General features: G+C 57.1%; 2 protein-coding genes across 5 annotated transcripts; one reads left to right on the top strand and one right to left on the bottom strand.

The window, feature by feature from the left end:
* Positions 1–415: 415 nt before the first annotated feature.
* Positions 416–9,583, bottom strand: PGAP6 (post-glycosylphosphatidylinositol attachment to proteins 6). Of its 4 annotated transcripts, none has more exons than XM_045047685.1 (13): positions 9,399–9,583; positions 5,745–5,922; positions 5,450–5,642; positions 5,102–5,229; positions 4,642–4,910; positions 4,227–4,546; positions 3,751–3,841; positions 3,545–3,668; positions 2,978–3,114; positions 2,095–2,300; positions 1,861–2,007; positions 1,087–1,203; positions 416–671 (listed from the first exon to the last, which is right to left on the bottom strand). In XM_045047685.1, exons 1-13 carry the CDS (start codon positions 9,517–9,519, stop codon positions 558–560), a joined length of 2,145 nt encoding a protein of 714 aa, XP_044903620.1. In that variant the 5' UTR covers positions 9,520–9,583; the 3' UTR covers positions 416–557. The 4 variants fall into 4 exon arrangements, with proteins under 4 accessions (XP_044903620.1, XP_044903619.1, XP_023102210.2 ...); XM_045047684.1 differs by having other exon boundaries at positions 416–820; positions 9,399–9,582; XM_023246442.2 differs by having other exon boundaries at positions 416–820; positions 2,095–2,273; positions 9,399–9,578.
* An 11,898-nt stretch (positions 9,584–21,481) lies between these two features.
* NME4 (NME/NM23 nucleoside diphosphate kinase 4) lies at positions 21,482–25,117 on the top strand. The gene is given in 6 exon segments (XM_023246607.2): positions 21,482–21,638; positions 23,299–23,414; positions 23,416–23,433; positions 23,702–23,803; positions 23,915–24,027; positions 24,566–25,117. Coding segments are annotated over 6 exon segments (564 nt in total). The 5' UTR covers positions 21,482–21,547; the 3' UTR covers positions 24,690–25,117.
* Positions 25,118–25,925: the final 808 nt, after the last annotated feature.

Here is a 25,925-nt window from a genome sequence, read left to right as displayed (position 1 = left end):
CTCCCTGGGGACTACGGACACCTCCCCCCACACTACTGCATCGGTGGGAAGCATCCCCATGCTTGAGGAAGGCTGGCATCAGGGAGGCAGGGAGGGCACAGCTCCCAGGCCCAGTGGGGCGGGGCCTGTGGGAGGTGAGTTCAGGTGTCCCTTGTCCCCTTGGGTGTCACATCACAACCTCACAGGGGAATGGGGCAATGGGGGAGTCTTTCTCCACATGTCCAAGCATCTCTACGCCAGAAGAACACAGAACCTGGCCCTGTATGGTACCTGTGGTCTCCAGGCAGCCAGGCCCAGGCCCCAGGGGCCCCTGCAGACACCAGCTGGGACCTGTGGAGGGGCCACGGGAGCCAGCACCTGGCAGGCACAAGGCAGGTGGGAGGTGTGGTCCTCTCCCCAGGAGGAAGCAAAAGGGTGCACAGGGCAATTTTATTCAGTTGGAAATCGGTCTGGACAGACTCGTTCTTCGGTCATATCCCTGGCCAGTGAGGTTCATCATCACAGCGTCCCCGAGCCGGCCATGTCACGTCACCGCGTACAGCTCCTCTCGGTGGCTCTTACAGATCTGATAGCGGCACGTGAGCTTCTGCGAGCAGGCCCAGGGCTCGGTGTGCTCCTCTCGCGGCGGCAGCAGGAAGGCCGCACTTCCCGCCAGCAGCATGTGCCAGATACTGTGGGTGTAGTAATAGTTGTCACTGGTCATCATAGAGGTGTAGATGGCCACAGCCACAGCGGCCATGGAGATGCCGGGCAGGAGGAAAAAGCCCCAGCGCTGCCAGGAGGTCGGGTAGCACTGGCGCCGGTGCCCGCAGCGGTACACCTGGAGGAAACCGCCCGTGAGCGACGGCACAGGAGGCTGTGGACACAGTTCCCAGGGGCCCACCGGGTCTGGGCAGTGGGGCCGTGTGTGGCTGCTTGGAGAGGACTCAAGGCCAGGACTCGGGCCCAGGCCCAGAGACATGGCCAGAATGAAGGGCCAGGCTCTCTTCCCCCGGGGAAAGAGTCTGTGGGGAGCCCCGATTCTCTCCAATCCCGCCCCCTCCCCCGGGGCCAGGGGGCTGGGCAGGACCTGCCCCAGCTCCTTACCCACATGGTGACCATAACCACAAAGGCAAAGAGACAAGGCCCCATCATATTCCAGGCACCCCTGCGGTCCAGCTGCAAGGACATGGCGAAGACCAGTGTGCCCAGGAGAAACAGGACCTGGGCAAGACACAGGGATGACCGCAGGGTCACATGGACCCTCAGCCAGAGTCATTCCTGACAGAACAAGGTCTAGCAGGACAGGTGGACCGGGCATGTGTGCCATCCCCCCGCCCCCCGCCCCCCCCAGGCTGCTGCCCCGCTCTGTCCTGCTCTGGTGGCTGGGAGGGAGGGCCTCTCGTCCAGCTCGCGCGTTGCCGGGACCCCACGCTCCCACCTATCTGTCCACAGGTGGATTTCTCAGGCACAAACTTGGCCAGACAAGGTACCAGGGGCACGTGTCTCTATCAGCCAGGGCCAGCTGACACAGAAAAGTCCCCAAAATGTCCCGAGCACCAGGGACTGCAGGAGCAGAGCTGGGGCTTATTGGGGAGGTCTGGCCTAGGGGTGGGGCTCTAGGCCTCCTCTCCGAATGGGGCTCTGGGAGAGACGGGCTGGGGCCCTCACTGCACCCTGCCCACCACCTTTCTTTCCTGGCGGCCTCTAAGCAGCAGCCCCCTCACCGCTACCGGCACCTTCTGCCAGCAGGCAAATGGTCATCACAAGAGATGAGCAGTTTCTAAGAGCTGAGCCTGCTTTCTGGGGTCTTCTTCAACGTGCTGCATGCCGGGCCTCTGCTCCCCTAGAGCCCAGACTCGGGTGTCAGGAGCCACTCACATGTTTCAAGGCCGCCTTCAGCCGCGCCATGCAGAGGATGGTGACCCAGATGGACACCCCAGAGCCCAGAAAGTCGCAGTACTGCAATGTGTCATAGCTGAGGATGCACAGCACCGCCTCCCCGGGCTGGTCACAGGCATGGTAGAACTGCGGAGCAGGCCGGTGAGCGGCAGCCCATCCCCCCCCCCCCGCCCTGCCCCCGCCCAAGTCCCCAGGGGAGTGAGGCCAGCCTACCGTGGAGAAGAACATGGTGTAGGCATAGACGGAGGCCTCCACCAGGAGGAGGCGGTGCACGGAGATGGCAATGGGAGCCAGGAACATGAGGTTGCTGAGGGTGAGAAGGAGGGTGGCCACCCTCTGCTGGGCCACCGTCTGGGCTGTGCTGTTGTCCGTGCAGCTCCACCCACGCCAGCCTGTGGGCCAAGGCGACGCCAAGGGGGCTGAGGCCAGGAGAGGGGGCGTACCCCTCACCTAGAGCTCTGCACAGAAGCCCCCTCCTCACCCAGGAGCAGGCTGGGACAGACGGGGGCAGGTGTGGGCAGGGGAGTCCAAGGTCAGGAGGCAGCACTAGGTCTGGGGGTGCCACTCTGTGCCTGTGGGGGGATTGAGGAGACATGGTAGGAATGGGGAGGGGGCGTCTGCACTTGTTCTGCAGGGTCACTCTCCAGCCGCGGCAGAGCTGATGTGGGCTCCCAGAGGACGGCGCCGGGCTCAGAAGCCAAGGGGAAAACGTCTGCAGGCAGGGCGCCTGGCTGGCTCAGCCAGAGGAACATGCAACTCTTGATCTCAAGGTCATGAGTTTGAGCCCCACGTGTAGAGATTACTTAAATAAATAAACTTAAAAAAAAAGTGGGGGCGCCCGGGTGGCTAAGTTGGTTAAGTGACCGACTCCTGATGTTGGCTAGAGTCACCATCTCACAGTTCGTCAGTTCAAGCCCCGTGTCGGGCTGGGTGCTGACAGTGTAGAGCCTGCTTGGGATTTTCTCTCTCTCCCTCTCTGTCTCTCCCCTCCCCCACTCAGGCTCGCTCTCTCTCTCTCTCTCTCTCTCTCTCTCCCAAAATAAATCAATAAACTTGACAAAGAAAGTGTCTGGAAGCACCCAGGCCTGGCGCTCACCTGCCTTGCAGCTGCAGCCCGCATACAAGTAGCTGTGTCTGCGCAGCAGAAGACACTGGCCGTAGGGTCCACAGTCATTCAGGCAAGGCACCAAGTACAAGGTGGTCTCCACGAGGACCGAGGTCTGCTCACACTCCCTGTGAGGAAGGAGCCACAGGAGGGCTAGCTGCTGACAGCTGGTAGCCAGTCCCCTGTCACTGCTCCCAGCAGGCTCTCGGACGCATGACCCCAGACTCGAGGCCCCCAGGCTCCAAGCCTCAGAGGTCGGCAGCTGTGAGCTCTGCTGAGGCCGAGATGCCCTGTCCCCATTGCTATTCCCTGAGTCCCAGTCTCCCAGGGCTGTGCCTGGACTGGTACCCCTCCTCGTGTCCTGATGCCCAGGGCTGCAGCAAGGAGAGTGACCAGATGGAGGAGAGGGACGCTTCACAACCCCCAGGGGGCAACTGACCCCGTGGGGCTTGTAGAAAGCTTGGTCACTCCCAGACTTGGACCTGGGCAGCCCCAGGCATGGTCCTGATGCAATGATCCAGCTGCCTGCCCCAGCCGGTAGCCCCCGCGTGTACTTACTCAGGACTCTCGGGGCATACGAGCTGCAGGGAGAGGTACCAGTTGTCTGTCTCTGGATAGGGGATGACGAGTTCGGCCTGGCGTGATGAGGCGCTCAGAGACAGGGGGTAGCCCTGGAAGAAGGCTGTAGGGAAGTGGGAAGGCGTGATCAGAGGTGGCCAGAGGGGCTGGCCTGGGTTGCTTGGCCAGATGCTGCCTGCCCGTACCTGTAGTACAGTTGAGCGACGTGTTGAAGCTGAGGAAGGGCGAGGCCGCATTCACGCAGACCACGACCAAGGTGTTGTTGGTGACCGCGGTCTGGAAGGAGAGGCCGTGCACAGTCAGCCCCAGCCCCGGGGCAGCTGCCCAAAGTTCCCGCTCTGTCTGGTGCTGGGCACCATTGTCTGTGGCTCCTGCTGGCCCAGGGCCCCGCCGGGACCCTTCCTTACAGGCCTGCGGACACCCAGGCTGATCCCACACACAGCCCCATTCCCTTAGATACAGCCTATAGAACACTCCTTCCTTTCCTGAAAAAGAACCCCTGTTCTGCCCCAACACCCGTTGGGGTCATCTTGTTGCCTGAAAGGCTGACCTCGTCCCCGCACCAAAGTCAGCGCAGGAAGACCTGAGCCGCATCCCTCAGCCCGGCCAGGTGTGAGCCCGGAGCTGAGCCAGGCCACGGGGTGCTCCCAGACAAAGGTACCTGGTTGCTCTGCAGGGACACGGTGAGGGAGCCCCCGCTGTCCATGCCAGTGTTGAGGTGCAGCCGCAGCACCGAGGGCACGGCTGACTGCACCAGCATGGAGACCCTGTCCACGGGCCGGAAGCGTACAGATACCACGTCCATGTCTTCACGAAGGACCGGGTAGCTCATGAGGCAGAAGGGCCCGCTGCCCAGCCTGCTGCTCCTGCCCGGGCCACGGGAGCCGGGGCTTGGGGGCAGCAGGCCAGCGGAGGCGTTACAGCTCTGGTTTGTGCCGCTCGGCAAGAGGTGCTGGGAGTTCAGGGTCCATGGCCTGCAGGCTGTCAGGAGGACAAGGGGCTCAGGCGCAGGAAGTCCCGGGAGTTGGTGGCAGGGGGCAGAGTCACCCGCACCCTGCCCTCTCCACACGGCCCACCTGTGAGCGCAGCTACAGCCCTGAAGGCCACCGACACATGAGGCCCGGCCAGGCTCCTGGCTGTCACTTGCAGCCACCGGTCCCAGGGCGGCGAAGGCAACAGCAGGTGGCAGGCCCAACTGGGGCTAATGCACGTGAGCACCTTCTGGAAGTTTCTGGGCAGGGTGGCCGAGCCCACAGTAAGGCGAACAGGGCAGCCCAGACTCCCGTTGGTCGCACAGCCCTGCAGCTCCAGCCGCAGCTCCCGGGTATTCTCAGGGATGAAGATTCTGCGGCCAAGGGGATGCGGTCTCGCTCAGGCCCTGTGGCCCCCAGCTCCCTCCTGTGTCAGTCTCACCCAGGATATTGCCCAAAGGGGGCTGGGCATCCGGCCCCGAGACCCAGGCCCACACACTGAGGATGGTGGGAGCGCCCACTCTACCCAACCTGGAGGCTCGGCCTCCCCAAGGGCCCCACTCACTTGAGGTAGCTGGGGTGGGACAGGAGAGTCTGTGGAAGGGGGACATCAGGCTCCAGGATGAACACCTCGACTGCCCGCAGGACAAGCATGTCCGGCTGGAAGATGTAGGCACAGGTGGGCACAAAACCCTAGGGAGAGAGTGAAGTTCGGGGGAGAAGAAAAGGCAGACATGGGGCGGTCAGGGCCAGACCAGAGGGCCCAGGTGTGGAACAGGGGGCAGGCAGGACTGGACCAGAGCAGGGCAGCAGAACCCAGAGAGAAGTCTGCCCTGAGGAGGGCAATGATGGCCACTGGGCACTCATGCACTGAGGGCCCTGTCCCCGCACCGCCGGAAGGCAGCCCCCTTACCTTCACCTCAATCTTCTGGGATGAGGGCGGCAGGTGGGCGGCCACAAACCAGTCCCCGGGTGCTGGGTGGGAGATGTTGACGGACGCGTTGCTCTGCAGCATCTTGATGAGGAAGGAGGGCTGCACGGAGGTGTTGGCGGGGAAGCTGGTGTCCAGAGGATTGATGACAGGAGGGGCGCCATAACGGAAGTACCTGGAGGCAGGGAGAGCAGGACAGGCGTCGGGCGTGGAGCCTGGGAGAGCCTGGGCGGGCAGGCGGGCCGGCAGGCGGGCGGGCGGGCGGGCGGGGACCTACACAGTGATCTCCACGTCGGTGCACGCAGGGCCGCCGCCCCGGGACACTTGCAGCAGCCAGCGCAGCAGCACGGTGTCCGGGGGCACGCGGAAATGGAAGAGCCTGGCGCTTCCGTACCAGCTGTAGAAAGACAGCTTCTGTGGGGACTGCGAGAACTGCTCCGACACCAGCCTGACGTCTGCGGGGACACGGCGCCGTCAGCCAGGCCAGGCCGCCACGTCCTCACGGAGGCTGCGACAGGTGCCCGGCGCGCTGACTCTGACCTCTCGCTGTCTCCGGCAGCCCCGGCGGCTGGCTCTCGCTCGGCAGGGGCCCGGGACTCACGAGGTGTCCCTCTGCCATCACACTCCCACTCAGCTTCCACGCATCCAACGTCTCCACCCCCGCCATCCATCTCTCCGCGGCTCGGGCTCTGACCCTGAAGCCATTTCTCTGCCACCTCTGCCCAGACCACCCACATCCCGCCCACCGGGCACCCCTTATCACTGTAGTAGCTTCCAGAACGAGTCCCCCAGCGTGTCACCCCAAATGCCTCAGACCTTAGAAGCAGGACAGACCTCACCCTGCCTGTCCCCCGACCCCCACCTTCTGCACCCTGTCATGGCCTCACTCAGTCCCCCTCACAGTGCAGCCCTGGCAGGTCTGGGGCCAAGAGGTGGAGGCTGAGGGACGTGGGGAGTGTTCGGGGTGGGAGCCCAGCCCCAGCCTCACATCTGCCCTGGGCACCGGATACCAGGATGGTCCCCCACCTCCTCGGATCCTCCCTGCCCCGTTCTGTGGAGCCTGTGGGGCCTGCCGTGGTTGCACCTGACAGGTGAGGGGATTCAAGTCTGGAGGCTGGCCACCTGTTCAGGCCCATGATGACTTGAGCCTGAATCCCCACCAACCCAGAGAGGTGGCAAGCGGATACCCTGGGGGGAGGGGAACCCTGGACCGGAAGCCTGGCCAGCCGTGAAGAGGGGGGGGCAGCTGGTTCCCATGCTCTAGTGGGCATGTGTCCATGCAGAGTGGCACGGACAAGGCCGGGGCCCCTGGCAGCAGACTGCCTGCGGCCCCAGCCTGGGGCGCCCCTGTGCCCACCCTCGGAACACCTCTCAGGTCTCCACCATGGTGGCTCCCTGGCTCCCCTCCCCTCCCCCCTCTACACACGTGCACTGACACTCAGTTGTTGTCACACCAACCTTTCGAGGACTGGCTCAGTGTCCGGGGGCTCGGCACAGAGGCCCGAGGCCCCAGCCTAGACTAGGCCCCTCCTGGGAGTGTCCACTCACTGAGTACAACCTGCACCAGGACCGGTGCCCGACACCATGAATGTGCCCCCCAAACCCTCCTTCTTGGGGTTCCCACCCTGGGTGTTCTCTGTGCTCTTAGGGGCAGACAAGCAGATGTGGGGTCCAGCCATGAGGCGCCCGGGTTGCGTGCCGGGGAGTCCAGGCCCAGCAGCAGCTCAGACCTCATGCCTCCCGTGACCTTGAGTGTCCCTTCCTTTCTCTGGGTTCCAGCTTCCTCGTGAGTTGGCTGAGGTGGATGGCACCACCCCCTCTCAGGTGCCCTGCCCTCCAAAGTTAATGGATATTAAAGTGCTTCTGGAAGAAATGCACTGTGGACACAGTAGGGTGTGGCTTCCTCTCCTCCAAGCTGACCTCTCTCTGCCCCACCAGGAGAGTGGCTGGCTGACACCACCCCAGCAGAGCAGGCCGGGCCCCTCAAGGTAAGCTGGAGGAGCAGGTCAGGGGGCCAGGTGACCAACCCTTCTGCCAGCCTGCTGACCTTCCCATGGAGTCACCTCAAGAAAAGATAGTAACCCACTTATGAAGTCAGTCTGAGTTCCAAAGGAGCTCCACACAGTGGGGTGTGAAGAGGTGGGCTCCATGCAGGACGAGCTCCAGACTTTCCATGTGGCTGCTGGCCACATGGTCCCATCCAGCGGTCTGTGGCCTGAATATTAGGAGGCCAGGAGCTACTGAACTAACACAAACTTCCCCCTGAGGCGGCTGTGGCCCTTAGGATAACATGATGAAAGGGGCCGAGAAAAGTGCTAGGGAGCTGAGGCAGGACAGCCCCCACCCCCACCTCAGGACCAGGGGGCCTGAGAGAAACAGGCAGCCAGCTGGGCCCCCAGTACCTTGCCTTCTGGCCCCCACCAGCCCTGGGGTGCCAGCCTGAGCACACCTGGAATGCAGTTGGTAGCTCTGAAGTTCCAGCAGGTGCATGAGAGATGAGACCTGCTCAAGGTCACCCTAAGAAGCAGAACCCTTCCAGCCCCTCAGCACCCCAGCTCTACAGCCCGACCTCCCTTCCCAAGATACCCAGGCACTCATCTTGCTGAACACCAGGCGATTAGCACATCACCTCTGATATCAGGGAGCACAGGCTTCATGCACACCACAGTCCCCTCCAAGGACACAGGGTTACAGGGAAAGGAAAGAAAGTCCCTGAGCCTGTCCTGGGAACCCAAGTGAGGGCACACTACCCCACACACTCTGAAGCAGGACAGGGACCCAGTGCACAGACCCTAGAAGCCAGGGCCACACAGCTGCCTGCCCCCTCAGCAGGCCTGGGAGGTGAGGGGCTGCCCCAAGTTTTCCATCTCCCTAAGCCCCTCACCAGTGAGCCCTCATCCAGCCCTGAACCCAGGATGGAGAAAAAGGTGCATGTGAGGGTGACAATATGCAATCCAATGGAGCAGTTGAATCGGGGGCCAGTCTCAGGGGAAAACACCTTTCATTTCAAGCTGTGCCAAGCTCAGAAACCGGAGGCACAGCCCTCAAGGAAATAGGAGCTTGGAGGGTTTCAGAGAAGGGGGGGAGAGGCAGGGAGCCAGGGAGTGGAGGGAGAGAGCTCCAGGCTGTGCTGGATAAGCCACCTGCTGCCCAGAGGGGCATCTGGGCCCCCCTAACCCAGCCAGCCCAGCCAGTGGCCCTCAGGAAGACCCAGGCCACAGTCAGGGGAGACCACTCGGCACTCCCAGGGTCTTATCTCAGGCGGGTCAGAGGGGCAGCGTCTCCAGGTCTATGGGGGGCTCAGCCCAGGGTGCGGACTTTCAAGGGGCAGAACCACCTGGCCCACCAGGCCCCTCAGGTCCACCGGGGAGGCCAGCCTCCAAGAAGCAGTGCCAGGTGTTCAAAGTCACTGCACTTGTCGCCGTGGGAGGGGTGAAGACGCGGCTCCACTCCAGGATCTAAGCAACTTTCTCCCAACTCCACCCTTCTCAGAGGCCACATGGGGGCCCTGGATCCCACCACACAGCCCTTCTTCCCAGCGGGCCTTGCGGCTAGACCCTGGGTTGAGTCCCCCTGCACCCCTCCACCTCCGCGTCCCTCCGCGCAGCAGTCGTGCCCTACCGAAAGGCGTTGGGAGGAAGCAGAAAGGGAGAGCGCACTACGAGGGGCCCGTCTGGCCGAACCCGGCCCTGGGGACAGTGCAGGGGGCGCTGGCGTCCTTGCCACCGCGACAGCCCACCAGGGGATGCTCACAAGGGCTTGTCCTTAGCTCCCAGCCCGGCGTGGGGACCTGGGCCCCGGGCCCGCGCCAGGTGAGCGCACAGGCGACCCCAGGTGAGTCACAATCCCGACCCCGCCCCCTTCCCGGCTGCCGCCGGCCGCCCCCCGCCTCCCCCCGCCCCACGGCGCCCTCAGGTCCGCGCGGGCTCACCGCTCTTCTTGGCGTCGCCGGCAGCCGCAGGCGGGGCCCCAGCGAGCAGCAGCAGCAGCAGCGGCCCCGCCACCGCGACCGCCACCGCCGCGCCCCGGGTGCCGGTCCCAGCCCGGCCCATGGCTCCGCGCTCGGCCCGGCGCTAACCGGACCGCGTCCCCGGCCGCCCGCCCCCGCCGCCGCCCGGGCAGCCTCCGCCGCCACTGCGGCCCCCGCCGCCGCTTCTGCCCGGGCTCCCATCGTCCCGGCCGGTCCCAGCCGCCGGCGCCCCGGGCACTTCCGCCTGCGAGGCCCCGCCCCGCGGGTGCCCTGCCCGAGCCTGACCAGGGGACCGAGGTCGCAGAAAGGATGCGGGCTGGGGGCCGAGGCGGGCGGAGGGCAACGTGGGGACGGAGGGGGCGCTGGGGGAGGTCGCCGACTTAGGGGAACGCCGACCCATGGCCGTGCGCGCAGATGCGGGAGGCAGGGCGAGATAGGGTGGAGGGTCACGCGGGGCGCGCGGGGGACGTGGGACCGAGGGCGCGGGGGAGTCGCGGGAGGGAGGGGGCGCGAGGGACGTGGGACCGAGGGGGCGCGCGGGGGCAGAGGACCGAGGGGACACGGGTGGGCGGGCAGAGGGCTGGAGCGGGACCGAGTGGGGCACGCGGCGGACGTGGGACGGAGGGCGCGCGGGGGACGTGGGACTGAGGGGACGCTGGGGACGTGGGAAGGAGAAGGCGCGGGAGACGTGCGTCAGACCGAGGGGGCACGGGGACGTGGGACGGAGAGGACGCGGGGGACGAGGGACGGAGGACGCGCGGGGACGTGGGACCGAGGGGGCACGGGGACGTGGGAAGGAGGGGACGCGGGGAACGTGGGACCGAGGGGGCGCTGGAGACGTGGGAAGGAGGACGCGAGGGGGACGTGGGATGGTGGGCGCGCGGGGACATGGGACCTAAGGGGCACGGGGCGGGGGGCAGAGGGCAGGACCCAGGGATTCAGAAGGGAAAGTGGCAGGACGTGAATTGGAACGCGCGGCGGGGGTGTGGGGGGGTGGGGGGGTGGCGCAAATGCTTCCTGCAGTCTCTAGGGGTCCAGGCTACGCGTGTCTGGGTTCCCTGAACCGTGGGGGGGGGGGGGGGGGGAGATGGCGCGATGTGGGCCGCGGGGCCCGGCGCGCAGGAAGCAGGCGGAAACTCGCGCCCACCAAGAGGTGAGTCCTGCGCGCCTTTCTGCCTCCGTGGGCCTTGACTCTGCGCCTCCAGCCCCTCAGAGCTGGGCTCCCCAGGCCAGGCCTTCCCGCCCTTGAAGCCGCTACAAGGGTCGCCCTTCACACCAGGAAGCCGCTACAAGTGTGTGTGAAGAAAAATTTTATGGAAAGATGAAAAGGCTTCGTTCGTGTACATGTGGGAATTTCGGACTCTAAGGTGGCGATTCACATCAGTGAGTGGGATTCACCCCTCACCGTTCACATTGGCTTAGATTCCAAACAAGTTAGATTTAGGCATTAAAAAGAAACGATGGAGAGACTAGAAGAAACTTGGGGGAACTTTTTCAGAGTCCCCTGGTAGGGAAGGCATTTCTGAACATGACCTCCAACCTGAAGACCAGAAGCAGACTGAGAAATTCAACTACCTGAAACCAAAGCTTTCGGCGGAGCAAAACTGCGTTAAGCAAGGTCAAAAAAACAATCCACGAATTGGGAAGGACAGGCTTGCAACTCCGATCGCAAAGGGCCAATCTTAATACGATTGACAATGAAGAGTTTAATAATGCAGAGCCCCTACAAATCACTAACAAAGTGCCACCCTCCAATAAATCCAAGGACCGTCCTGGAAAGGGTATGCAAATGAATAGGACTGGGCTCCAACCTCCCTCCTTCAAGAAATGCAAATTGAAAACCACCTAGATGCCTGCCTTATTTATACCCAACAAACCTGCAGAGTTGAAAAAGTTTGATCACCTGGCCGGGTGAGATTGTGGGCCCACAGTCATCCCTGTATTCAGTGAGCGGCAGTGACAGCTTCCAGAAGCCTCTGGACTCAGCTACCAGAGTGACAAGAGCACATCGCTTTGCCTCGGTCACCTTTGTGCGCCTTCCCTGCAGAGGTGCTCACACGGTGTGAGGCTGCATACGGTTCAGTACGCAGACGGGTATTGCTCATTAGGGAATGGCGTATTCAAACCACGAACACATCACTGGCCAAACCCTGATATGGTTTGGCTGTGAGAGGAAAACCAGGAAGCTCTGTGTACTGATTGGGGGTGGTCTACCTGACTCACCTTTAGCTGATAAAAGAAAAGGGCAGAACAATGTGCCCAGAAAACTACTGTATTTGTAGGCAAATGGTTTTAATTTGCATGCACCAAAGGCATAGAATGCATCGGGCAGCAGGTTATGCTGAATGACTCTGAGGGAGGGAGCCTGATGGCCAAGGGTTGGAAGGAGGGGCTTGACCTGTTTGTATCTTTTGCATTTTGTACTGCTGGGGACAGGGGGTTGGGGGTTGTTGAGAGTTTAAAGAAGGGAGGGAGGAAGAAACTGACCGCAGAAAGCTGGAAAGTGGGGTGGAGAGTGGAGACCCAGGGAGGACAAAGGCCAAGGTGTGAAGCCATCAAAGAGACTCTTTGTTCCTTTGGGATCTAGGCTGGGCCCTCCTCACCCCTGGCCGTTCTCAATTTAAAGGGACAGAGGTCAATTCTGGGATTTTGCTGAGCCGTGATTTCAAGCACTGTGCTGACCCAGGGTCAGTCGTGCTGGGACAGCAGCTGTGGTCAGCACTGAGCACTGGAGGCTGTTCCTGCCCTGGGCTGGGCTATGCACTCGGGGGGCCTCCCCTGAGTGTGTCACTGCAGTATGAGGCTCCACAGGTAGGAGGGGACGTGACAGACACCCTGTCCCAGTGCTGTGTCTGGGGGCAAGTGAGTTTGTAGACAGACCTGGAGCCCTGGGCTGCAGTCAGGAGATCTGTGCTAAGTACCAAAGCATTAGCAGTGGGAAGAACCCTAGGACCCCCCTCAGAGGGCTTCAGTTTAAAGACAGGAAGCTGAGGCCCCCACCGCGGAGGGTCCTGTCCCGAGAGGGGCTCTTGTATTCCGCCTCAAATCACACAGAAAAATTAATTCTAAGGGACTTAGAACACAGCCCTTAGAACAAAAGGGTGGGAAATAATTAAGCAACATGGACAGCAAATTGGGGAATCATGAAGGAAAAGTTACTCGTTTGACTACTTTTTAAAAATGTTATGTAAAAGGGGCACCCGGGTGGCCCACTCTTGATTTCAGCTCAGATCATGATCTCACGGTTAGTTCATGGGTTGAAGCCCTGCATCTGGCTCTGCACTGACAGCTCAGAGCCTGCTTGGGATTCTCTCCTTCTCTCTCTCTGCCCCTCCCCCACTTGTTCTCTGTCTCTCAAAATAAGTAAACATTTAGAAAAATTTTTAAAAAATCATTGTTTATTTTTATAAAAATGTTATGTAAGTAGGGGCACCTAGGTGGTTCAGTCCGTAGAACACAGGATTCTTTTCTTTTTTTTTCTTTTCTTTTCTTTCTTTTTTTTTTTTTTTTTGAGAGTGAGGGGAGGAGGGGCAGAGAGAGAGGGGAAACAGAGAGAATCTCAAGCAGACTAGACCTCAGGAACTATGAGATCATGACCTGTGCCCAAATCAAGAGCTGGATGCTTAACCAACTGAGCCACCCAGGTGCCCCGAGCACTTGACTCTTGATCTCTGGGTTGTGAGTTCGAGTCCCACTTTGGGGGTAGAGGTTACTTTTTAAAACTGTTATGTAAGAATAAAAACTATGAAAGTAAAAAAGATAAGAGTCATCAAGTCAAGAGACAAATGGGAGATTATATGTGCCATCCATATGATAAAGGGTTATTATACCTAAGATAGGCAATTTACACATTGAAACCAAAAGCAAAATAGACTCATGCTTTATACAGTTGAAGGTGAGTGGAGTTGCCAGAGTCCAGCACAGGCCGTTCAGAAGCTCTGGCGGGCAGGGCACTGCTCGTGTAGTTTTCACACGAAAACAAGATACCTGTCAAAAGCAGACCGGCAGCCCTCTCTGGATGCCTTGCGCGGCGCCCAAGGGAGTGCACGCTGCCTCAACCTTTTGAAGGTTACTGTGGCAGCATTAAAATGTAACAAAAACACAGGACCCTAAGGACAGACACCCAGGGGGTTGACTGCACAAGGCTGTGTACTGGCAGGAGCTTGAGAGCTGTGTGACTCTACTCACCCGTGGCAGATTATGACACAGAAGTGTATGAATTTCCGCACAAGTTTTGTTCTGGTCTATGGGACCTCTGCAGGAATATTGACGGAGTGGAAAAATCCAGTTGCTGGATAACACGGATACATCCCATTTCCGGACTGGAAAGCTCTTGGGTCCTCTTGCCAGCTCTGTGAGTGTGGATGGAGTGGCCCGCTGTCCACTCACACAGAGGGGAAGGCAGAGGGGCAGTAGAGGGGAGTCTTAATCACACACAGCCTGCGTCTGGCCACAAGAAGCATTATGATCTTTGCTTTGGATAAAAATGCCAAAACTTGGGGCGCCTGGGTGGCGCAGTCGGTTGAGCGTCCGACTTAAGCCGGGTCACAGTCTCGCGGTCTGTGAGTTTGAGCCCCGCGTCAGGCTCTGGGCTGATGGCTCGGAGCCTGGAGCCTGTTTCCGATTCTGTGTCTCCCTCTCTCTCTGCCCCTCCCCCGTTCATGCTCTGTCTCTCTCTGTCCCAAAAATAAATAAACGTTGAAAAAAAAAATTAAAAAAAAATGCCAAAACTTAACAGAAGGAAAAAAACACCTATAATTCAATTTTATTCAAATAATGAGAGGAAGGGCTGCAGCACCTGGATTTTGAGGATGGGCCTCAGGACCCACCCAGTGGGGGGGAGGAGGTACAGCCAGCTGTCTCCCATCACCGCCCCCTGCCTGCCTTCCTCCCTCACTTCTCCTCCTTCCTTTTTCCCTCCCCTCCCTCCCTCCCTCCTTCCCTCCCTTTTTCTCTTCCTTCCTTTTCCCCTCCCTTTCTCACTTCCTCACTTCTCTTCCTCCCTTCCTCCCTTCCTCCCTTCATGGTGGTTGCAGGCAAGTGGTGCTGCTGACATCTGGCCTCAACTCCCATGGCTTCCCTTGCAGCTAGAGGCAGGTGCTCAGCCCTGCACACACGGTGGGGATGCTTGAGGTCCTCAGACACCCCGGCTGCTCTCTTCCATCCTGCCTGTCTTCCAGAACCCGCATGGGTCCCTCCTCCAAGTGCCTCCTGTGTAGGAGGGCCTGTGAAGACGTCAGGTCAGAAGGCGCTCCCCGCTCTGTGTGTCCCTGGCCTCCCTTCACGCCACCCCATGGCAGGTCATAGAGGCAGGAGCGGGGTCAACCCTCTGGTCTGGGGGTGCAGTCACGCTTCCTTCTTGTCTCCGTGCCCACCCCAGCTTGTCAGCATAAACTGGACCCAGGGGCCCAGACATCTGGGTTTCACAGGAATAGTTTACCCAAAAGTTTTGGGAACAACATAAGAATTTTGAATATCTTACCAAGACGAAGTTGTTGTTTTTTTTTTTCAGTTCAAATACCATGTGTTATTAGAAAAATCGTTTTCCAACCGAGAAAGTAGGAAGTACATACTCTTAAAATTTTGTATAAATAAATGTTAGTTTTTGTTTTTATTTTTATTGTTTTAAAGTTCTGCAGGTGATTCTTATTTATTCCCATTTTATCTGGGCAAATGAACACCTCCTGTCTAGGGCGTTGGACACCCCTGAACAGGAAGATGAAGGGCACAGGCCATGCCCTCAGGCTCTTGGCCTACAGTGAGCCTGGGAGGAAACCCAAGTGCACTGGGGCAGGTAACCAGAGTGAATTCTTGGTCCCCTTCTAAGGTGCAGAGGGGGACAGGGCAGGAGGAACCAAGAGTTGTGCCCTGGTTTGAGGGCTCCCCTTGGCACTCCTCCTCAGTTTCCCTGAGCTACAGATAGAGGCAAGGCTAGCAGGGGGCCCTCCTGGGAGAAGGAGCCCCCTTTTCCTGGTTCCTGCCTGCGGCCGGCCGCTGGAGCAGGGGCAAAGTGGGGGGGGGGGCATTGACATCTCCCAAGCTGGAATCCCAAGGGCCTCCTGGCTGGCTCAGTCAGTGGCGTGTGCCACTCTTGGTCTTGGGTTGTGAGTTCGAGCCCACGTTGGGTGTAGAGAGTACTTAAAAATAAAGCCTTTAAAAAACTAATAAAATTTTTAAAAAGTGTTGGAGTCCTAAGAGGAGTGGAAAGAGAGAAGGAGGCAGAAAAAAAATGTGAAAAACTAATAGCCCCAAATTCTCAAATTTGGTAAAAGACGTTACTTTTCCAGATTCAAGCAGCTCAGTGACCACGAGAAGAATGAATACAAAGAAAACCACACCCAGGCACAACTACGGAAAGCAAACTAGAGCAGAAAATATTGAAAGCAGCCAGAAGAATGGCATTCAAGGGAAGGCAGTTTGAATAATAGATAACTTCTCAGAAGTCAGAAACAATGCAGGACAAAACACAGGGGAAAACGGAAACAGGGAAAAACACTCTTGTCAACCCAAAGCTCTATATCTAGCAAAAATATCCTTTAAGAACAGATAAAACAGGGGCGCCTGGGTGGCGGAGTCGGTTAAGCGTCCGACTTCGACCGGGTCACCATCTCGCGGTCTGTGAGTTCGAGCCCCGCGTCGGGCTCTGGGCGGATGGCTCTGAGCCTGGAGCCTGTTTCCGATTCTGTGTCTCCCTCTCTCTCTGCCCCTCCCCCGTTCATGCTCTGTCTGTCTCTGTCCCAAAAATAAATTAAAAAAATAAAAATAAAAAAATAAATTAAATAAATAAATAAATAAAAGTACAACGGCCTACGGGCGCCTGGGGGGCGCAGTCGGTTGAGCGTCCGACTTCAGCCAGGTCACGATCTTGCGGTCCCTGAGTTCGAGCCCCGCGTCAGGCTCTGGGCGGATGGCTCTGAGCCTGGAGCCTGTTTCCGATTCTGTGTCTCCCTCTCTCTCTGCCCCTCCCTCGTTCATGCTCTCTCTCTGTCCCAAAAATAAATAAACGTTGAAAAAAAAAAAAAGAATAGATAAAACAGGGGTGCCTGGCTGGCTCAGTCGGTGGAGCGTGCAACTCTTGATCTCAGGGTTGTGATTTTAAGCCCTATGTTGGGTGCAGAGATCGCTAAAAACGTAAATAAACTCTAAAAAAAAGAATAGCCCAAATAAAGACATTTTCAAATAAAGTGAATAGGGTGTTGCCAGAAAATTAGAATGATAAGAAATGCTAAAAAGATAGATGTTTTCTTAACACATACAGTAACAATAATAAATATATTTAATTATATTGTTATTGCTATTGTTATTACCACTTTGAGGTATATCTTGAAATCTCCGGATTGTGATATCTCCTGCCTTCTTCTTTCTTTCTTTTTTTTTTTAAGTTTATTTATTTATTTTGAGAGACAGAGTGTGTGAGCAGGGGAAGGGCAGAGAGAGAGGGAGAGACACAGAATCTCAAGTAGGCTCCACAATGTCATCGCGGAGCTCAGCGCAGGGCTCCAACTCACAAACTGTGAAATCATGACCTGAGCTGAAATCAAGAGTCGGATGCTTAACCAACTGAGCCACCCAGGCACCCCTCTCCACCCCGCCCCCCACCACTTAAGATTACTTTGGCTCCTCAGGGTCTTTTTTGGTTCAAACGGTATGATGCTGACAAAAATAGATGCATACACCAATGAAATGGAATAGAAAGCCCGGAAATAAACCCATGCTTGTATGGTCAACTAGTCTACAACAAAAGGAGGCAAAAATATACAACAGGGTAAAGATAACATTTTCAATAAATGGTGCTGGGAAAACTGGACAGCTGTATGCACAGGAATGAACCTGGACCGCTTTCTTACACCACAAACTCAAAATGGATTAAAGACCTAAACGTGAGATGTGAAACCAAAAAGCCCCTAGAAGAGAACACAGGCAGTAATTTCTTTGACGTCAGCCGTAGCAGCATTTTTCTGATCTGTCTCTGCGAGTGAGGGAAATAAAAGCAAAAATAAACAATTGAGACCACACCAAAATAAAAAGCTTTCGCACAGCAGGCTAAAACATCAACATGACAACAAGACAATCTACTGAATGAGAGAAGGTATTTCCAAATGACATATCTGATAAGAGGTTAATATCCAAAATATATGAAGAATTTAGGGGCACCTGGGGGGCTCAGTCGGTTAAGCATCCAACTCTTGACTTCGGCTCAGGTCATGATCTCATGGTCTGGTGATCAAGCCCCACATCAGGCTCTGCGCTGACAGTGCAGAGGCTGCTTGGGATTCTCTCTCCCTCTCTCTCTGCCCCTCTGCCTCACTCGTGCTCTCTCACTCTCTCTCAAACTTGAAGAAAAAAAGAATTTATACAACTCAATACCAAAAAACTTATAATAATAATCGGATTTAAAAATGGGCAGAGGACCTGAATAGACAGTTTTCCAAGGAAGACATACAGCTGGGCAACAGATACATGAAAAGGTGCCCAACATCATTCATCATCAGGGAAATACTAATTAAAACAACAGTGAAGATATCTCCTCACACCTATCAGAATGGCCAGAATCAAAAAGACAAGAAATAATAAGTGTTGATGAGGATGTGGAGACAAGGGAACCCTCGTGCACTGTTGGTTGGAATGCAAACTGATGCAATCAGTGTGGAAAACAGTATGGAGGGGCGCCTGGGTGGCTCAGATGGTTAGGTGTCCAACTGTTGGTTTTGGCTCAGGTCACAATCTCATGGTTCATGGGATCAAGCCCTGTGTTGGGCTCTGTGCTGATGGTGGAGCCTGCCTGCGATTCTCTCTCTCTCTCTCTCTCTCTCTCTCTCTCTCTCTCTCTCTCTCTCTGCCCCTCCTGTGCATGCTCTCTCTGTCTCTCTCAAAATGAATAAACAAACTTAAAAAAAAACAGTATGGAGTTTCCCCCCCTAAAATTAACGTGATCCCATACATCCACCGCTGGGTATTTACCCAAAGAAAATGAAGATACTCACTTAAAAAGATACATGCACCCCTAAGTTTATTGCAGCATTATATACAATAGCCAAGATGCATGTCTGGCAGGCTCAGTTGGTAGAGCATGCAACTCATGGTCTTAGGGTTGTGAGTTCAAGCCCCATGTTGGGTGTGGAGCCTACTAAAAAGAAAATAAGATCACCTCAGTGGCTCAGCTGGTTGGGTGTCGGACTTTTGCTCAGGTCATGATCTCACGGTTCCTGAGTTTGAGCCCCACATGGGGCTCTCTGCTGTCAGCACAGAGCCCCGCATCAGATCATCTGATCCCTTCTCTTTCTGTCCCCCGTTCGTTCTCCCTCTCTCTCAAGTCAAATTAAAAAAATAAAACAAAACAAAACAAGATTAGCCAAGATATGGAAGCAGCCCAAGTGTCCATCGATAGATGAATAGATGGGGTGCCCCCTGGTTGAGTTGGTGGAACGTGTGACACTGGATCTCAGAATCATGAGTTTGAGCCCCACGTTGGGTATAGAGTTACCCTTTTATGTATTTATGTATTTATTTATTTATTTATTTTATTATTTTTTTAATGTTTATTTTTGAGAGAGAGAGAGAGAGAGAGACAGAGCGTGAGTGGGGAGGGGCAGAGAGAGAGGGAGACACAGAATCCGAAGCAGGCTCCAGGCTCCAAGCTGTCAGCACAGAGCCCCACGTGGGGCTCCCACCCACGAACTGTGAGACCGTGCCCTGAGCCAAGCTGGACGCTCAACCAACTGAGCCCCCCAGGCACCCTGATAGCTCATGCTTTTTATTGCTGAATAATATCGCTGGTAGGGATGCATCACAGAATGTGTATCCATTCACCCCACCGAAGGACACCTTGGTTGCTTCCAAGTTTGGCAATTGTGAATAAAGCTGCTATAAATATCTATGTGCAGATTTTTGTGTATGTAAATTTTCAACTCATTTGAATAAACACCAGGGAGCATGATTGCTGGATCATGTGTTTAGTTTCCTAAGAAACCGCCAAACTATCTTCCAGAGCGGCCGCACCACCACCCTTCATTTCCACCAGCAGCCAGGGAGAATTCCTGCTGTTCCACATTTTTTATCAACAATTGGTGTTGTCAGTGTTTGGATTTTGTCTCTTGTGATATCTTCATGGTGTCACTCTTTTCCTTTATAATGAGTGCTTTTTGTGCCTAAACGAACTCTTCCCCACAGAAGACTGTGAATATATTTTCCCATCTTCTAAAAGGTTTATATAGATTTTCCTTTCATATTTCGGTCTTTCATATGCCTGAAACTTATTTTTATGTACATCTAGATCGGGTAAGGAGTATCGCCACCTTAACAAGGTTAAGTCTTCCAAACCATGAACATGGGATTTTCCTCAATTCATTTAAATCTTCTTTAATTTCTGTCAACAATGATTTGTAGCTTTCAGGGTGTAAGAAATCAAAAGGGAAATCTCAGAAATACTTTGAGATGAATGCAAATGAAGGCACACATATAAAAAGTTATACAATAGAGGGGCGCTGGGTGGCTCACACGGTTAAGTGTCCGACTTCGGCTCATGTCATGATCTCATTGTTGGTTCCAGCCCCCCGTCGGGCTCTCTGCTGTCAGCTCAGAGCCTGGAGTCTGCTTCGGATTCTGTGTCTCCCTCCCTCTCTGCCCCCTCCCCTGCTCGCACTCTGTCTCTGTCTCTCTCTCAAAAATAAATAAACATTAAAAAAAATTTAAAATAAATAAATAAAAAGTTATGCAATAGAGCAGAAGCAGTGTTTACAGGGAGATTTATATCTGTAAATGTCTACACTAAGAGTGAAAAACTGTCTTGTAAAAATTAATGAAGGGAAACCTCATTAAAGTGGAGTCAGGAGGTCGGAAGTGGGACCTGTCACTCAACCTCCATTACAGGAGGGATGGCCAATTACAGACTCCAACACAACTGTCAATTACATTTCAATAGAAGAATAATCTCCAAGAAAGAATCATCAAGTAAAAGCCCCAATAGGGAGGGGACACCTGGGTGGTTCAGTCGGTTGAGCCTCCGACTTCGGCTCAGGTCGTAATCTCGCGGTTTGTGAGTTCGAGCCCAGCGACGGGCTCTGTGCTGACGCTGCATGTCTCCCTCTCTCTGCTCCTCCCCTACTCACGCTCTGTCTCTTTCTCAAAAATGAATAAACATAAAGCCCCACTAGGGCAAGATGTGCATTGAATAAGAATACGAAGATAATATAAGAATAAATCACCCCTCGGGGCGCCTGGCTAGCTCAGGTGGTTAAGCCTCCGACTTCCCCTCAGGTCATGATCTCAAGGTTCGGGGGTTCGAGCCCAGCGTGGGGCTCTGTCCTGACAGCTCGGAGCCTGGAGCTGCTTCGGATTCTGTGCCCCCTTTCTCTCTGCCCCTCCCCTGCTCACGCTCTGTCTCTCTCTCTCTCTCTCTCTCTCTCTCAAAAATAAACGTTACAAATAAATTTTTAAAAAAAGGAATAAATCACCCCTGCAACTCAGTCAAAAATAAACTCTCAGCACCCCGGAATCTTTTTTTCTCCAATGGACTATTGTTGAAAACAACCCCTCCTAAATTCCGCCTCCATCTCTGTAAAATAAAGTTCTTCTCCTTTTCCATTAACAGCATATATAGTTTTTCAAAAGTTCATTAAATAAGATCTAGTAAGATCTACGATTTCAAACTGGAACCGGCCACCATCACCACCCCTACACTATTGTAACAAAACAGCTGTTTCTTTCTCAACTCCGCCCTCCCCTTCCCGCCCTCCCCTCCGCGCCTCCCTCTCCGGCCCCGCCCCGCGCCCCGCCCCTATCACCTCCGCCCCGCCCCCCACCCTCCACTACTCCCCGCCCTTCTCCCCATCCTCCCCTCCGCTCCGCCCTCCCCTTCCCTCCCTCCCCTCCGCCCCCGCCTCTCTCTTCCGCCCCGCCCTCCCCTTCCTTTTCTCCCCTCCGCCCCGCCCTTCTCAGCTCCGCTCCGCCCCGCCCTCCACTCCTCCCCGCCCTTCTCCCCATCCTCCCCTCTGCCCCTGCCTCTCTCTTCCGCCCCGCCCTCCCCGTCCCTCCGCTCCGCCCTTTCTCCCTGCGGGCTCCGTTGCCCGCCTTCTTTCCGCGCTCCGCCAGCGGCCCGCGGGCCGAGGGTAATGGGCGGCCTCTTGGGGCGCGCGGCGCTGCCGGGGTTGCTGAGCGGCCCGCGGGCCGCAGGCCCAAGCCTGCTCGCACGCCCCAGCTCGGGTGAGTGGTCCCGCCCGTCGGCGACCGGCGGAGGGGGGAGACGGGCGGGGGCGTAGCCCGGCCTTTGTTGGCGCGCGTGTGGCCGCTGGCCGCCTGGCTGTGTAGATGGCCTCGGGTTCCCGCCGGGCGGGCCGGGGGCGCCCTGCACGTCTTTCTTCACCGCTCGCTGCTCCCCCCCGCCATCCGCCCACCGTCCCGGCTTGCTTGGGGGCGGGAGCGGGGGGTGCCCTCAAGGCTCCAGAGCAGGAGGAAACCAGAGGCCTGGTGGCCACAAGAGGCAGTGATGAGGGTTGCAGCGGACCTGGGGCGGCTGTGGGGGACATTCTGAACAGATGAACCGTCCCACACGGAGCCGCTGCCCTCGGAGCGTTTTTCTGCAGGCCCTAACTCCATCCGGCTCATCCCCGCCTGGGGTCCTGGGGCCCGTATCTGTAGCGGGTTCTCCCGGTAATTGCGACCCACAGGGTGCTCCCGAGAGCCAGATGTCTTCGTGTTCCAAACTCTGGAAAGAGTGAACTGCCCCGTTCTCAGGGACAAGTCAGCTGGCAGCCGGCCAGGCTACACAGACGGCCCCTAGGCACTGGGTTTGGGGGGGACAGACAAGCCAGGGGGGCTTCTTCCAGGGGGCTTCATTCAGTCCTGAAGAGAAGTGGGGGGCGCCTACTGCCTGCTTTCCAGTCTCTGCACACCTTGTGGTTGATTTTCCCCCCGGAGGTGGGAAGCCGCAGATGCAGACCCCTCCAGGGACACTGGCCTGTCCCCATCCTATCCTTTCTCTTCCAGTTCTGTTCTCCGTCTTTGTGAGACATCCAGGGTTTAGGCTTCTCTCAAAGGCACATTTGACCCTGGACCTAGTGCTGAGGGTCAGCGTAACAATGTGCCAGGGGGCTGATGGGTGATGGCTGATGACGCCTCCTGTCTCCCTGGCAGTGTCCTCTAGAGAAGACTGGGGCCCGGCCCAGTCCTGTATTTGGGTCTGGAAGCGTCCTGTCTTGAAACCCACCAGCAGCACAGAGTTCCTGTTTGGCCAGTGAGGGTGTGCGAGGAGGAACCCTCTCCCGTCCCCCCACCTACAGACACCCTCTACCTTCCACCTTCCTCCTCAGCCCCCAGCTCCCTTTTGTCCCAGTGTGTGCAGGGAAGGTGCACCTCACTAGTCCCTGGTTCCCCGCCGTTCCTGCACCTTGGACCTAGAAGAGATGGGCTTTGGGTCCTTCCTTGTGTGGCAGGCTGGGAGTTGAGACAGTGTTGGCCATCACTCCCAAGGGGGGGGTCAAAAGCAAGGCCGAGAGTTGTGTCTTCTTTCCAGCGTGGCATCTCTGGGCCTCTGGGTGGCCAGTGAGCGGAGCTGTGCCTCCCCAACTCTTGAAGATGCCTTCTCAGGCACGCTGTGTCCATCATGGGTGCTCCTGCCACTGCATGGGAGGAGCCACGGCCCCTCTGACAGGCTGGAAGCACGGGGAACCCACTGTCCTGCTTGTCCCTGAAAGGCAGCGCCATGCCGGGCATTAGTTGGCTGTGGACCCGGCACTTCTCCCCTCCAGAGCTGTTCTGGAGAGGCAGACACTCTGAGGCCCAGCTGCCACCTGGACGCCGGCAGGGGAATCCGGGTTCAGGGAGATGTGAAAGGGTCAGGCACCTGATTCCCCATCTTCTCAAGGAGGGTCTTCCTGGACCCGGGAGCGGACCCTGGTTGCAGTGAAGCCAGATGGGGTGCAGCGGCGACTCGTTGGGGATGTGATCCAGCGCTTTGAGAGGAGGGGCTTCAAGCTGGTAAGGGATGAAGATGCTGCAGGTACCCGGGCTCTCGATCCAGGGGTGCCCTCGGGACTGGGAGTGGGGGACTTCTCCTGGACCCCAGCCCTTCACATCTCAGCCCTGCGTCAGGAGCGTCCTGGTATTGGCAGAAGGGGAACGGTGGGGAGGTGTCTGCTGGCGGGCCAGCCCATTTTGCTGCTATTTGCAAGGTGCCCTGAGGTCAAGGTACCGTGGTCACTGCCCTAGCGTCCAGCGGGGTTCCCAGTCCAGGGGCTCCTCTCACCCCTTACCCCAATGCCACCCAGGCGCCAGAGACAGTCCTTGCCGAGCACTACCATGACCTGCGGAGGAAGCCCTTCTACCCAGCCCTCATCAGCTACATGACCTCCGGCCCCGTGGTGGCCATGGTACGGCAGGCAGGGGTGGCGGAAGGGGTGGAGGTCCCTGGACTGAGCCCAGACCTGCTGAGTCCTTGGCAGTCGCCACGTCTCCCAACCTCCCTTATCTCTGTGCTGCAGGTCTGGGAAGGCCCCAACGTGGTCTGCTCCTCGAGGGCCATGATAGGACACACCAACTCAGCTGAGGCTGCCCCCGGCACCATCAGGGGGGACTTCAGCATCCACATCAGCAGGTCTGGGGACCCTGACACACTCAGCCACTGGAGCTGATGGGCCAGCTCATCAGGGTTGAGGAGGGCCTCAGTGTGGGGTGGCAGTCTGCTCCCAAGGCAGATCCATGGGACCTGGGCCAAAGTAAAGCCAGAAGAGATTTTCGATGCTGGGATGTCGCACACACCTCACGTTTGCAAGAACAGGTTTTTCAAAGCCCTTTGCGCACAGGAGATGATAATGCATTCTCTGTGTGCTGTGTGTGAACTCTGCCGTCATTTTCTGTTTCCTGACTCTGTGTTGCCAGACACCCCACAGGGTTGGCACTGGATGATTGGTGGGAACGTGAGGCTCCCAGAATGGTCAGGGCAGGTCGTGAGGTTGTGGGTAAGAGGCCAAGGCCAGGCTGGAGCCAGTCTTCCATTCTTGTTCTTGCTTTCCCCTCTGCACAATACCGGGCTCGTTCCTCTTAACAGTACGGAATCGGCAGATAGTCCCCGGGACCCCCAAGGTGCACACTGAACTCTGTGCCTTACCTTTGCCACCTATCACTTGGCACAGGAACATCGTCCACGCCAGCGACTCCGTGGAGGGGGCCCAGAGGGAGATCCAGCTATGGTTTCAGAGCAGTGAGCTCGTGGACTGGGCAGAAGAAGGCCACCAGAGCAGCACCTACCCAGCCTGAGCACCCAGGCTGCCCTCAGCCACCCGGGATCAACTACCTCTGTAGACAAGAACTTGAGCCCACACTGCGGTCTGCCCTTCTGTCCCAGACCACCTCCCTGTCTACCTTCTGCCCCACCCCAGCCCAGAGGGGTTGAATAACCAACTTTATGTGCCTTTTAATATCCTAGCCAGTAACAACTTGGACCAAGTTCTTTCTGTACCAAAGTGCCAGACTGACAGTCTTTGGGGCATCTCCAAGAGTGGGTACTGTGACCTCCCTTCCCCCAAAGCCGGGGGCTGGGGGGGGGGTGACATTAAAATTCACTGTGTTGTGTATGGGGTGGATTGCTTGTTAGTTTGTGCCATCTCTGAGGTAGGGATGAGGACGAGGACTTTATGCAGTTATGAGTTTGAGTGTTGAAATAAAGCGTACCTTCTCACACATCAGTAGGGGATCAATTAACTTTATTGAATGTATCAGACAGGCAGGGGTCCAAAGACCCACAGCCTGAAATGGGGAGGAATCTGAGGTGAGCCCTGGAACTGGTGCTGCCCATTCGTCTGATAATGCTGAATGAGGAACGGACTGCCTTGGGCAGGACTGGAGGGTGGTAAGAAGGGGTGTGGAGGGGACCCACTGAGACCACCCCCAGGGCAGAAGGCCTGGTAACCACCGCCCCCTCCCCTCTAGGTGGCTTCACGTGGGGACTGGAATTGCCTCATGTCTCCTTGTTTTCACGTTAGCACCATATACCTTACACTTCACCCCCGGTCCTCATGTGTGTCCCGGGTCACTTGTCACAGGTACTGGACATTGCATATCATTACATCTGCTGAGGCCGCCTTCGTCCTCACTCTACTTTTTGACATCTTTGAAGAGAAATGCCCGGTTGGCGGGGGCCTTTAAACGCTAAGTGCCCCCCAAACCAGATGTTTTAAATGCACAGCGGGGCATGGGAGCGCCGCCTTAACTCGGGCACCAAACGTCCGCAGTGTCTGGTTGGCTCCGACCACGGCACTGACTCCCAATATCGTCAAAAGGACTCAGGGACGGAGACGGTTCAGAACCGTGCCCATTTAGTCTCCACGGCGGGAAGCCGCCGGCCGCGCGGTGTTCACCGAGACCTACCTCCAGTCCCAGCGGGTCGCGCGGCCGCTGTGGGCGGAGCGTCACGGGAGCGGCGAAGGCCGCTGTGGGCGGGGTGTCTTGGGAGGAGGGTGGTGGATGCTGTAGGCGGAGCGTCCTGGAAAGAGC

The sequence above is a fragment of the Felis catus genome, chromosome E3, assembly GCF_018350175.1.
Source record: "Felis catus isolate Fca126 chromosome E3, F.catus_Fca126_mat1.0, whole genome shotgun sequence".
Taxonomy (NCBI): domain Eukaryota; kingdom Metazoa; phylum Chordata; class Mammalia; order Carnivora; family Felidae; genus Felis; species Felis catus.
Note: the sequence above shows the minus strand (reverse complement) of the source record. Positions and strands in the feature narration are given on the sequence as shown.